This window comes from Heterocephalus glaber, unplaced genomic scaffold (genome assembly GCF_053883595.1).
Source record: "Heterocephalus glaber isolate CG9 unplaced genomic scaffold, H.glaber_assembly_v1.0 deba00001504, whole genome shotgun sequence".
In the NCBI taxonomy this organism is placed as follows: Eukaryota; Metazoa; Chordata; class Mammalia; order Rodentia; family Bathyergidae; genus Heterocephalus; species Heterocephalus glaber.
The window spans coordinates 71,524,422-71,538,704 of NW_028258324.1; the positions used below are offsets into that span (position 1 = coordinate 71,524,422).

General features: G+C 46.7%; 1 protein-coding gene across 3 annotated transcripts in view; it reads left to right on the plus strand.

Annotated features, from left to right (window-relative positions):
• Osbpl11 (oxysterol binding protein like 11) overlaps window positions 1-14,283 on the plus strand; it is a 67,380-nt gene that overhangs the window by 42,505 nt on the left and 10,592 nt on the right. For all 3 annotated transcript variants that reach the window (XM_087186833.1, XM_004834930.3, XM_004834931.3), the window contains exons 9-11: window positions 4,196-4,336; window positions 10,236-10,707; window positions 14,091-14,277. In XM_087186833.1, the coding sequence (XP_087042959.1) occupies window positions 4,196-4,336; window positions 10,236-10,707; window positions 14,091-14,277 (800 nt within the window). The remainder of the gene's footprint in view (window positions 1-4,195; window positions 4,337-10,235; window positions 10,708-14,090; window positions 14,278-14,283) is intronic.

The following is a 14,283-nucleotide window of genomic DNA, read 5'->3' on the forward strand; positions in this document are numbered from 1 at the left end:
CCCTATATAATTAAAGTTTAAAGGTTGAAACAGGCTATCAAGTTAATGTCGCTATTGGTGAATATATAGTTTGCTTTTTATTTATTATTATAAATAGCACTGTACAGTATTATCTCACTTACTGTTTTCCCCCTCCCCTGTCTTCGGATTATTTCTTAGATTTAGGTTAAACCCCAGCTGGAATTGCTGAGCCAAGAGCAATGCATGGTCTGTGATTACATACATATTAGTCAGTGACTTCCTGAGAGAAGCTGTGACACAGGGACTCCAGCTGGCAAGGTTTTGACCTGACGCTGATGGGGAGCTGGACTGGGCCGAGAAGTAGGACAGACAAAGTGTGATGAAACACTTCCTGCTCTGCAGCTTTCTTATTAGCTCATTTGCAGAATCAAACAGTTAATGGATGTGTACATGACAGGTACAGCGTTAGGATTTAGAGGCCAGAGGTCTTGTCTGGAAGCAACTGCATCTACCTGGAGTGCACACGCACACAGACACGTACAAGCAGTGGTGTTTGCCTCAGCTGGTCCAATGCTGGGAGATGAGCATTCAGAGAAAGGAGACACTGAGCAGGGTGGATGGGCCATATGGTGGGGACAAAGTGGGACTGGAGTTAGGCTTTGAAAGGAGACAGGATTTGAAGAGAGGAAGAGAGAGAACCTCAGATTGGAGGAACAGCATAGGCTGGGGCGCTGCAGCACATGTGTTTATCATCTGATGTCTGCAAACTCAAGATGTGTTTTTTAGTTACATGTGGCCCAGTAATGAGCACTTTTAGCTCCAGTTTCCTCATCTGTAAAGCCAGGGTGATGATACCTGTAAGATTTGGTGAGGGGAAATGAATGTGGCAGAGCACCTGGCTTATGGGAAAGGACTTCATATTCATGTTGCGGCGTGGTATAAACTATATTCCTGAAGAGCATAACAGTCATGCGAGGTTGAGTCTTGGTGAGATACAGAAAAGAGGGCCAGGAGCACAGGGAAGAATGGGTGTACAGAGATGACTGGGATATGATATGGTATGGAATTAAGTATTCTAGAAGGCTATTAAGGAAGCAGAAATGAAGACCCATGAATAGCCAATATTCATTTCAAATAAAGTCATTTGGACTTGGGATTGGGTATAGGGTTGGATCAAAGACAACTCCAGGTTTTGGGGCTTGAATGACAAGATGGGCTTGTCACTTAAATGACAGATAGACATCCACAATGGGGATTTTTTTTTTTGGTACCGGGGATTGAATTCGGGACTTTGCACTTGCGAGGCTGGCGCCAGAACCACTGAGCTAAATCCCTGGCCCCACAATCTGGGTTTTTGCAAGGTTGAAAAGATGAGGGTTTTTTTCATTTTTCTTGTGCTAAGAGGATTGAACCCAGGGCTGTGCACTGAGCTCCATTTGGGCCTTTTTATTTTGAGACAGGGTCTCACTATGTTGCCCAGGCTGGGTTTGAACTCGTAATCCTCCTGCCTCAGCCTCCTAGAGTGCTGAGGTTACAGGTGTGGGCCACCCTGCCCAGCTCTAACCTTTCTTATTTTGAGACAGGGTCTGCTGAGTTGCCCAGGCTGCCTTCAAATTCATGATGCTCCTGCCTCAGCCTCCCCAGTCGCTAGGTTTAAAGGCATATGCCACTGTGACTGAAATAAAACTGTTCTTTTAAAGAGCTTACTACCAGGTTATGTTTTATTTCTTTAGCACAATATTTTCATTGGAGGAAGTTCAAATCATAAACTAGAGAGTTAAAGCTGCTTATTTGTCTTTCTGTCCACCCTTCCTTCCTTCCTTCCTTCCTTCCTTCCTTCCTTCCTTCCTTCCTTCCTGTGCTAGGGATTGAATCCAGGGCTTTGCACATGTAAGCGTGTACTCTGCCATCGAACTGCACCCCAGCCTCCAAAGTTGTGTTCACGTTATTCATGGCCTAGGTTCTAACCTCAAATGTCATGTTAACTTTTCAGAGGACTGGAGAACAGTATTTAATCAAGACCTAGCAGATTTCTTCTCCTGGGTCTCACATAGTGGTATTTGGTCCCCGTGTAGAGAGGAGGACCATGAGCTTGTCTCCTGTGTATCATGGATCACATTGTAAGTTACTGCTGCTGTACTGCTCACGTACTTAGGTACATGACAGCACATACTTCCCGACAGACTAGCCGTGGAGAAGGAGGATTCACAAAGCCTTTGGGTCTCTCCTTAAGGGCATACAAGCAGAAGGCGTTTTGATATTTGCAAATAGTGACTGTGTGGGGTTTTGTTTGTTTGTTTGAGGGTTTTGTTTTGCGTTTGAGGAAACTGAACCCAGGGCCTCTCACACAATGTACCACTGAGCTGCATTCCCGGCCTGTTTTTGAGACAGGGTCTTTCTAGGCTCCACAACTGGCCATAAACTTGTCGTCCTCCTGCCTCAGCCTCCTAAAGGGAGAGAGATGTGCACCACCACACCCAGCTGATCTCTGTGACCTTAACATAAGGAAATAAACGTGACTGCTAATTGATCTCTCAGAGTACATGTTGGTACAGACTTCCTGGACGGAAGGTGGTAGAAACAGAGAAAGATGAAGGCAAAAGGATGGTCAGAGACTGGCTGTCCTTTTACCCTGTCACTGTGCGTTATGTTTTGGTTTCACATTTTGAGAAGATTGAGTTCTTGATCTTGGGTAGGATCCGTTTTCTGTGTCTAGCCGGATAGAACTGATGGGTTTCTTGTCACTAGTGGGAGGGAAAAATCCGAGGCAGAGACACTAACAAGATCCTTTCCTTTTAGAAATCCTTGTTACTTAAAATCTAATGAAATACCAAAAGAGGACGACTGTCTTAGTTACTTTTCTTGTTGCTGAGAAAAGATAGCCAACACCCAGAGTTAAAGGAGGAAAGGTTTATCTGGCTCACAGTTTGTAGAGGTTTCAGTCCATAGTCAGCTGGCTCCAACATAGGGTGGCATGGCAGGGGGGCATTGCAGAGGAGAATAGTTCACGGCAGGCAGAAGGCAGCAAGTGACAAACAGCAAATAGTGACCCTCTTTCTGTCCCCTGTTCTCTATCCAGGCTACCCGCAGGGCAAGCAGCACTCACACCTAGAGTGGGGCAGCCTTAATCCTAGCATCGCACCATGAATCGATCCCAGCAAAACATCCTTGATCCCAGGAGCACACACTGTAGATCCAGCCTCCCCCGAAAACCCCACCTATGACCCCATGAGGCTTGGGGGGACAATGCAACCAACACAAGCCAAACAACATCCTCGTAAAACTGTCTTACTCGGAGATGCTGACAAGGATCCCCTGAGAAAGGGGACACTTCCCATGAAGACCTGGCCAGGGACAGCTGATGGGATCTGTAGAATCTTGGGATATGAAACTGTTATTTGTTTAAATAAAAGTAGGGCCGGGGATGTAGCTCAGCGGCGCTGCGCCTGCCTGGCAAGCACAAGGTCCTGAGTTCAATTCCTAGTACCAAAAAATTAATAGATAAAAGTAAATATAGAATTGTCTCTCTTACCCAGTCACTTGGAGCTAGAACTCTGCTGAGATAAAAGCACATCTTCAGCATCCGCTTCTCCATCAGTAGTATTATTGATAGTCTCAGGAACCAAGGGGCTGGCAGAGAACTTGTGGCATTCTAAGCACTCAGGGGCAACTCCAGATTTCGTACACCTGCCCAGATCTGCTTCGCCCACATGCCCACGTGCCGGGCCAGCCCCATAGGTAGCCCTTGCCTGCCCTGCACAAAGCCCTGGGTCAGTCCCCATCAAAACAGAGAGAGCACTAAAACGCACTTCACAGGAGTTAGGCTTGACATGCATGCCGCTGCCTCTAGAATTTCTTCTTCTCTTGGTAGCCGAAAAAGAGGCAGATTCTCATTCTCAGAACTCTGCCGTTATAGGCAGTGGTGGAGTCCCTGGTGGGTGGTCGGAGCATGGGATTCTGATGACTTTCTTCAGATGAGAAACGGTATTTAAAAAAGACAATAAATGTATCTTATATGTGGTATAGGTGGCAAACCCACAGTATTTTCAATACCAGAAATAATAAGGTCTTTGAAGGAAACATACCCATGTGGCAGTGACGGGAGCGATGTTTTCAGGAAGGATTCTGCTCATACTCATTTAGGCCCAGTGTAAGTGTCCTCCAGTCTGATGTGAATCCTTTTATCTGAATGAGCATCAATACGCTTTATAACCTGACCTCTGCCTGCCTTCAGGAGCCTGAGGACATAAACTCGGATGAGGAAGTGGAGGACACCTGCGATGACAAAGAGGACGACCTGGGGGCCGTGGAGGAGCAGCGCAGCGTCATCCTGCACCTCCTGTCCCAGCTCAAGCTGGGCATGGACCTGACACGGGTATGTGGGGGACACACTGGCTGTGGGGGCCATTGGGAAGAGCCACACCTGGAGTTGTCCTGGGTCAGGCTTTCGTGTACACCACTGAATCTGTCTCTGCCTCTGCCTCTCTCTCTGCCTCTCTCTCTCTCTCTCTCTCTCTCTCTCTCTGTCTCTCTCTCGTGATACTGAGGCCTCTTAAATGCTCAGCAAGTACTCTAGCACTGGCTACATTCCTGTACTTTTTTAAAATTCATTTTGAAGCCAGGTGTAGTAGCCCAGCCCTCAGGAGACTGAGACAGGAGGATCACTGAGTTCGAGGCCAGCCTGAAATACACAGTGAGACTCTGTCTCAAAGAAACAAACAAAATTATTTTGAGACAGTCTCATTAAGATGCATAGGCTGAGGGCCGGGGATTTAGCTCAGTGGTTTCACCACCTGCTATGCAACCACAAGGACCCGAGTTCGATCCCCAGTACCCAAAAAAAAAAAAAAAAAAAGATGCATAGGCTGGCCTTCAAGTTGTGATCCTCCTGCCTCAGCCTCCTGAGTTGCTAGAATTCCAGGCATGAGTTATAATCCCTGGTTTGGTGTTCTAATGCTTCCCTTCCCCCTCCCCACTACCCTCCCTCTCCCCCAACACTGGGGATTGAATCTGGGCCTCATACTTCTTATTTTTGTAAGACATCTATGGTTTTCTTGTACAGCAGGGAGTCTCATGGCAAGTAAAGACCTGCAGTCTTCCTGTTTCTGTAAACCTTCAAGCATCCCATTGATGTAGCACAAGTCTGAGGAGAAGGATATAATCCTACAAAACCGTACAAAGCTTTGAATTTTGCATTGCTCTGAAGGCCCACGTATGGACAGTACATTTGGGATGTATCCTGACTTTGGCTGTGCAGGGCCAGACAGTAAATATTTTTAGCAGTCTGGCCATCGATGTGTGTAGCAGCTGCTCAGTTCTGCCACAGAGGATCTGCTGATGGTCAGGACTGTGGTCCCGATAAACTTTATTATAAAACCAAAGCTGGCTGTGATGGTCCACACTGTAATCCCAGCTACTCAAGAGGCCGAGGCAGGAGGATCTCAAATTCAAAGCCAGCCTAGGTATCTTAGCAAGACCCTGTCTCAAATATTTTATGGTCCCTGGAATCAAACTCAGGTCCTTGCACTTACGTGGCAGGCAGCAGAACCACTGAGCTATATCCCCAGCCCCTCAAAATAAAAGTTTAAAAAAAGGGCTGAGGATGTAGCTTAGTGGTAGAGTGCTCGTGTGTCGTGTGCAAAGCCCTGGGTTCAGTCTCCAGCACCACACAGACAAGAGACCAGGAGACAGGAGTAGGGAGTTCAGTGTAGAGCGTCTGCTTAGTGTGCACAAGGCCTTGGGTTCAGGGCCCAGCCCCACAAGACAGACAGACAAGAGGCCATGTCTGGGCCAGGCACCACAGTCTATAGGCTCAGAGTCCACCATCTCCCTACCATAAAAGTGCGAGCTTTGGTACATTCACATCATGATCACCTGTAAAACTTGTTAGAAACGCAGAATCCCGGTCAGCAATCCCAGACTTCACAGACCAGAGTGGCAGTTTAGTCAGGTTCCCGGGTGGTTTCCACATACCTCAAAGTGTGAGAAGCCCTCCTTGGTTGTTTACTTTAGGCCAGTCTTCTCTGGTCCCAACTTACCCAATTTGGCAGCCCTTCATTTGTTTCAGCAATTAGTTCATGACACCATTTTAAAAAGCTAATCAGGGTGCCAGCCTCACAAGTGCAAGGTCCCCAGTTTGATCCCCGATACCAAAAAAAAGCCAATCAAGGGCCAGGGATGTATCTCAGTGGTGCCGTCCCTGCCTGGCAAGCACAAGGCCCTGAGTTCCATTCCTGGTAAGGAAAAAAAAAGCTAATTAGGCTCAGAACCTGTGTTTGTCAAATTTTGATTACTGTGGGATTATTTTTATTACTACTAACATGATTTTGCGTTAATATGGAATTTCAAAATGGACATCAGGAGGGGTGGTTCAAATCAGGTCTCTGATGCCACTGAAAGTAGTGAGTGTGGCATTGTTTCCAGGGAATTGTTCACCTGCAAATGCTACTTAAATAGAAAGCAGCTTGCATTTAGGGTTCACCTTAAAGCTCTTAAGTCAAAAACAGGAAGAGATGCCTCGCAAGTGCAAGGTCCTGAGTTCAATTCCCAGTACCGCCCCAAAAAAATAAATAGAGATGGAGGGAAGGGAAGGGAAGGGGACGTAAAAAGAATTAAGATGTGTTAGGTACCTGTACCATGCTTAGGTACATGTTAGGTGCATGTACATCTACTCCTCACCATGATGTAAACATTATGTACTGCCACCATGGACTAATAAAAAGTAAATTTTAGTTGCTGGGGATTTATTTAGCTCAGTGGTTCCAGCGCCTGCTTCACAAGCGCAAGGTCCCGAGTTCAATCCCCGATACCAAAAATAAATAAATAAATAAGTAAGTAAGTAAATAAATTTTAAGTCAGAGGTGCAATAAGTCCCCGACATGTGAATTAATTCCATTCCAAGAGAATTGTTCCTAAGTTGGATTCATCTGTAAGCCAACAAAGTGAGTTTTGTTTTTTGGTACCGGGATCGAACTCGGGTCATTGTGCTTGTGCAGCAGGTGGCGAAACCACTGAGCTAAATCCCCAGCCCCCAAAGTGAGTTTTATAATAGTACACCTGTGAAAGTTTGCAACTCGAATGTTCATAAGTCGGGGACTTGCTGTAGTGTGTCCCTATAGTGCCAGCACTCCAGAGGCTGAGGCATGAACATCGCCGAGTTCAAGGCCAGTCTGCACTAAGTGAGACCTTGTCTCCAAAAAACTGAAGAAAAAAATAAAGTCAAAATCCTTTCTTTTTTACGTAGACTTATGCTTAACAGGAGGTTTTAAAAGAGAATAAATTGGGCCAGGGATTTAGCTAAGCAGTTCTGCCGCCTGCCTCACAAGCACAAGGTCCCCAGTTTGATCCCTGGTACAAAGATAAATAAATAAATGAATGAATGAATGAATGAATGAATGAGAATAAATTCCATTGGAGACGTTTTAGGAGTAAGAAAACTCATTGATCTTTCATTTAGCCCCAGTACTTCAGCTGCGTGTTGTTCTGTTCAAGAAGTGTTTTCATGACTGGTTCAGGAAGACCTTTGTTAACTGTGAAACTGGTTAAAGAGACTGGTCCTACGAGGGTTGCTTGGTAGGAGTCGGGATGGTGATTGTTGTCCTAGTCTAGGAGGCATAAAAGTGGCCTTGAGGCTGACGAGCCGAAAGCTCGTTGAAGAGAACATTCTAGAATCGAGTGAAGCCCTCTGTCACACAGATAACTGCGTAATACTCTTCCCCCACGTTTGTGCCTTGTCAGTGAAAACTTATGTTACATCAACCAGCCCAAATTGTGAACACTCACGTACCGTTTAACTGATAGTACGTAAGTCCCCTGTGCCACAGCCGCAGGGACACCAGTCTGCTCTCTGACAGTCACACTGGGCAGGCGACATCCGCTGGGCCCGCTCCTACCCCAGGCACCAAGTGGTGGGTGCAAAGGACCGAGCCTCCACACCCTGAAGAAGTCGTGTCTCTTTTCCCCACCGTTCCTTTTTGGTCCTTTTTAAATAATACGAAATTAGTATCGGTAAACGCTTCATAGAAAAATTTCAAGTAGAAAAAAGCTCACCTCCCTTGGTTGCCCCCTCCAGACATACACAGCAGCGCCTGCAGGAGCCCCTTCCCATCTTGGTCACAGGCAGCCTGGCCTCCTCCTCCGTGACCTGCACTGAGCACACACAGGCTGAGGCGGCTCCCAGACACATTCCGAGGGCGATGACAGCGTCCCTGCTGCCTTTTCCAGTCAGCTCTGTCTCAGCCTGTCTCCAAGCCCCTGCGGTGCAGGTGGCTGCTCACTTGACTTGGGTTCGTCATCCTTCCTTTTCATGACAGGTTTACCCCTTATGTTTGTGCCCGTAAACTTGTGATTTAGTGTAGGGAAAAGTAAGCACCAACGCAGGCCCAGTTGGCGCCACACAGGGGCTGCTGCGCTGACCATCTGGGCCTCGGCCTCCCCTCCTTCTGTAGCATCCCAAGGGCTTAGAGGGAGAAGGCGGCAGAGGAGGCCGTGAAACATGGGTCTGTCCCAGCCTGAGGGAATGTGGCTGGGTGACTAGGCTGCTGGCCTCCCCCTGCTCCTGAGAGACTGAAGCCAAAATGCGCCTGGGTGAGCCCTGAGGGTCCTCAGCCCAGCTCAGCAGAGCCCGCCCTCAGCAGCAGATGTCGTGAGCCAGGGCCACACAGCTGAGGCCGAGTCTCCTGGCCTCCATCCCAGCTGAAAGGGTGCTGGTGGCACAGGGCGGCCACGGTCCTTGCTGTGCCCATCCCTGCTGGAAGGAGCCAAACCCTGACCAGAATGGACTCCTATGGGGCCTCCTGCCCAAAGGAAACCGGGACAAGGCGGGGTCAGCGTGAGCCTGGTAGCGTCCCGGGGTTGCCCATAGCTGCAGTCTCAGAAGAGCATGACTCCTGCCGGAAGCCTCACAGCTCTCCCCCACGGTCACACACCATCCTGGGCTCGTGGGTTCCACACACTGCAGCCTGTAGCTCAGTCAGTGCTCCTGTGCACCAGGGCTCCCTTCCCCTTTCTGATCCCCTTAACCGGTCCCATCCTGCGGTGGTCTCCCTGTGTGGTAACACACTTGAGGCTCTATGGGAAGCAGATGTGCATCTGAAACGCCCATTTGCCCTCGGGTCTGATTGCTAGTTTGGATAGAACTTGTCACTAGTTTCCCTTCAGGGTTTTGCTCCTTGCTACAGACTTCTGTCGAAAAGACTCAAGTCTCTTGTGACTTGTTTTTTTCTCTGAAACTATTTGGAATCCTCTCTCTGTCATATCTTGGGGTAGTGATATATCTTTTTTTGGAGAGGGGGTGTAGTGATATATCTTGATATAGGTTTCTATTTGTTGTGGGCTCTTCTTGGCAGGATTTTTCATTGTGACAACTCAGATGTTTTTCTGGTGAGAGGTCTCATTGTATAGGGCAGGCTGGCCTTGAATTTATAATCCTCCTGCTTCAGCCTCCTGAGTGCTGGAATTCCAGGCACGTGTCACCACACCCCACTAAAAAATATGGATCGTTTTAATTATTATTTTACACTCCTTTTCTTTGTTCATATTATTTCTTTTCTTTAGGCTGGATTCTTGGATAATTACCAGGCTAAATGAGTATGAACATTAAACCTCTTGAAAAAATATTGCCAGTTTTCTCTTTCGAAGAGTTGAACTGTTTTGCAGGGCCTCTCCAATTCTGCTTCAAAATATTTTCTGTCCTTCCCAGCTTTAGGTGTCAAAAGTTAGCTGAAAGTCAGAGTTTAGGCTTTGGCATGTCATCGCTCTGCGTTCTCAGGGAACAGCATTTTCTGCCTCTTCTCATAGTTTGGTGAGCCGCCCACAGTTTATTTTTTAAGGTGAGATAGGAGGAGACGCACCTCACACTTACTCTGGACTTTAGTACTATCCTCCTGATGACACATATCCAGCCTGGAAGCTTGAAGCTTCTGCTATTCTTTCTGACCCTCTTCATCTCCTGAATTTGCATTTAATTATAACCACGGACTAGGCTCTAGTTTCCTTTTATGTCTATTTTCTACTGGGAGCAAATACTTCTCTTTGCCTCCCCTCCCCCTCTCCCTCTCATTTTTGAGATGGTTCAGCCGGACCTCGAACTCACTATATAGTCCAGGCTGGCCTTGAACTCACACAGAGATCCTCCTGCCTCAGCCTCCCGAGTGCTCTGATTACAAGCGTGCGCCACCATTCCTGGCTGTCCCTTTTTTAAAAAATACCCACCTAGAAGGCAGTTCTTTCAGGGTGGGTAGTGTGACCGCCTGTGGCCGCCTGTCTTGCCCCAGGTGGTGCTCCCCACATTCATCCTGGAGAAGCGTTCCCTGCTGGAGATGTACGCAGACTTCATGTCACACCCGGACCTATTCATAGCCATCACGAGCGGCGCCTCAGCCGAGGACCGGATGGTCCGCTTCGTGGAGTACTACCTGACCTCGTTCCACGAGGGCCGCAAGGGAGCCACCGCCAAGAAGCCGTACAACCCCATCCTCGGGGAGACCTTCCACTGCTCCTGGTGGGTGCCCAAGAGCAGCCCCGGGGCCCCAACGGGCAACGCACCCAACCCTGCGCCCGAGGAGTCCGCGAGCCCGGCCGCTGACTGCTACACCGTGCGCTTCGTGGCCGAGCAGGTCTCCCATCACCCGCCCGTGTCCGGCTTCTACGCGGAGTGCGCAGAGCGGAGGATGTGCGTGAGCGCACACGTGTGGACCAAGAGCAAGTTCCTGGGCATGTCCATTGGCGTGACCATGGTGGGCGAGGGTGAGTGCGCGTGCGCAGGTTCGGAGGGAGGATTGCGACGTGGGTGCTCTGTGTCCCAGTCACCATGATGGGCGGAGAGTGTGTATATAAAATACTCAGCATCAAAAAAGTGTAAGGGGAAATAAAGGCATCTAATCCCTTCATGAAGAAAGATAATTTTAGTTTCTGTCTTTTAGTTTTTCCATGTATATGCTCATACTTTTAGCTTTACAAAATTAGGATACATGCTGTATGTGTAGTTTAGTGCACCAGGTTTTTTATACTAAATATATTCATTTTTTCATATTGATTTTAATAGCCATGTAATATTGTGTGAAATGAGTTTCCCATCAGTCATTAAATCATTTTTTGTTTGGATACTGAAATTGTTTCCAGATTTTCATTATTACAAAAATCACAGCAAGGGCCGGGGATTTAGCTCAGTGGTTCCGCCGCCTGCCTCGAAAGCACGAGGTCCCGAGTTCGATCCCTGGTACCAAAAAAAAAAAAAAAAATCACAGCAAGAAATGTTTTCTAACCAGTCATGGTGGTGCACGCCTATAATTCTAGTACACAGAAGACTGAGGCAGTAGGATCTCAGGGAGTTAAGAGGCCAGCCTGGGCTACATAATGGCTTCCAGGCCATCCTGAACTGCATAGTGAGACCAGTCTTAAGAAACAAACAAGAAGAAATGTCTTCTAGATACATCTTTATTTCTATCTCTTATAATTCTTTAGCAGCTATTCATGAATATTTTAAAAATATATTGCCAAATTTTGCTTGTCTTTCATCAAAAGGTATGAAAAAATAATTTGAAGGATTATAGTGGGTTTTGGCCAAGAATTCGAAATGAAAACTCCACAAAAACCATTAAAGATTTAATGAAAATATAATGACCAGAAAAAACTGGCATTTTAACTTTAAAGGAAAACTTGTTAAAAGATTAATTTTTCAGAACATAAACTTACAATATAAGCATGATGTAGCTCAGCCTGTAACTTAATGCTTTGAAATTGTTGCTGCAGCCAGGAAGAAATTATTTTATCCCTATTTTCAGTTTTCCCCATTTTTGAGTTCTGTTATAACATGTCTTGCTAATTTCCAAACATATTTTCAAGTTAATTACAATTTACAGCATTAGAAAGTACTCATGTTTTATTAGTTTAAAAACGTTTGCCCCTTTCAGATGGAAGCTCTATAACATCATAGGTCAGTTTATTTTATAAATGAAAAATCTGCCATCTAGCAGTGGCCAGACGTGTCTAGGTCATAAAGGCTGAGGCCTGTCAGGTTTGAAACCTCATCCTGTGATACTCTGTCCCCAAGGACATTGGCTTCATAGGAGGGAAAGAATCAGAGCGCGGTTGCTTCTCCCACTTCTGGGAAAGGAATTAGGAAATGAAAGACTTTGGATTCCCCGTGCTTTAGTCATGAACCATATAGTAGATAGGTTTTTATTATCCAGGTGCTATTGTATATTCATGCATTTCACTTTGGAAATTAAATTGCCATTGGTTACCCTCAGCAGGAAGTAAATAAAATAAAGAAATGGAAATTATGACTATTCATCTTGCTCCTGCTAGGTGTTTGGTAATAGGAAGAAATGCAACTTAATTGTTAGATAAATGAGATTTCAGAATACTGAATCTCAATTATGCGAAACTGGTGGTAGGGCAGGGGATTTTTAGCTCAGCGGTTCCGCCGCCTGCCCCAAAAGCGCAAGGATCCAAGTTTGATCCCCGGTACCAAAAAAAAATCAAAACTTGTTGTATGTCTCTTCAGATTTTAATACCCAGAAAGAAAAGTCCAGGGCCGGGGATTTAGCTCAGTGGTTTTGCCGCCTGCTGCGCAAGCGCAAGGACCTGAGTTCAATCCCCAGTACCAAAAAAATAATAAAAGTCCATAAACCCAGTTTATAAGATATTTTTACAAAAGTGATAAAAACGCAGTCTTTTTCAACTTGGAGTTAGCAGTTGTTACTAACTCGCCTTTCTCCTGACAGCTCGCATTGCGGTGCAGTGTATTCTACCCAGGACTGCTCTGCTCGGGAACTGGGGCCGTTCTGGGTTTATCACTGCCCTCTGGAGCACTGCTAGCAGCATCTGATGATGCTCACTCACTGTGGGCTACTCTAGAATCTCTCTTTGTCTCTGCTTAGCCTGAAAATTAACTGTTAAAGTAGTTTCCATGGCTCTTGCTCTTATTGTGAACATTAAGAAGAGGATTTAGGCCAGGGATTTAGCTCAGTGGTTCTGCCGCCTGCCCCACAAGTGCAAGGACCCAAGTTCGATCCCCGGTACCAAAAAAAAAGAGGATTTAGAGCACGTTTGGGGCCTGGGGGCCAGGCGCTGTAGGAGCTGAGACTAGACGTACACATCCAGTTCAGTATTTGGTTGGTAATGTAGCTTGAGTGTCCTTGGTGTCTCCTAATTATCTCATGTTGATCAGTTACTCATTAAGGTAACCCCTTGTGTGTGTCTTGAAATCATCTTTATTTATTTTTTCCTCGCAGTACCGGGGATCAAACTCAGGACCTAGCACTTGCCAGGCAGGTGGCACCACTGAGCTACATCCCTGGCCCACTGAAATCATCTTTAAACAGCATCATTTAATATGGAACAAGCCCCATTAGAATAATATTGTCTGAAACCATCACTTAACACCTCGTTTAGGTTCACCCTAAATTTTTTTTTTTTTTTTTGGTACCGGGGATCAAACTTGGGTCCTTGTGCTTGTGCAGCAGGCGGCGAAACCACTGAGCTAAATCCCCAGCCCCACTCTAAATATTTTAACAGAATTTATTATGACCATAGTTTTTTGTTGTTTTTTTTTGTACCAGGGATCAAACTCAAGACCTTGCGCTTGCACGGCAGGCGCCGGGACCACTGAGCTAAATCCCCAGCCCATGACCATAGTTTTTATGATAGAATTACTTTTTCTTCTTTAACATGCATACACTAGAATGAGGAGCATTTCCCTCCGTGGTGAGTTAAGTCCTCTGCCCTGCTGAGTGGCTGTCTGGTTTTGGGGACTGCTGACCAGGTTACTGGCCCTGGCTGCTGACCTAGTCTACCGTGATCCAGTGCAGCAAGGTCCTAAGTACCGCCTCAAGCTTTATTTTCTTGTTGGGTACATTAGAGAAAGCCCAGACTGTTCCCCCAGACATCGCCTGGCCCATGAGCTCCGAAGTCATCGTCAGGTCACAGTGAAAGTAATTCTGGTTCATTGTCACCAGGAAACGTGTCACATACAATTATAATAAAGTCACTGTCACCCACAGTTAAATGGAGATTAAATGAAATAATGATGTTTATGCTAGACAGGAAAAAATCAGGGGGTGTGTGTGTGTGTGTGTCCCTCCCTATTTGTTTAAAAACATGCTGACCTCCCATCTTGCTCTCAGGGGTCCTCAGCCTGCTGGAGCACGGTGAGGAGTACACCTTCTCTCTGCCCTGCGCATATGCCCGCTCCATCCTCACTGTGCCCTGGGTGGAGCTGGGCGGCAAGGTTGGCGTGAGCTGTGCGAAGACCGGGTACTCGGCCAGCATCACCTTCCACACCAAGCCCTTCTACGGCGGCAAACTGCACCGGTGAGG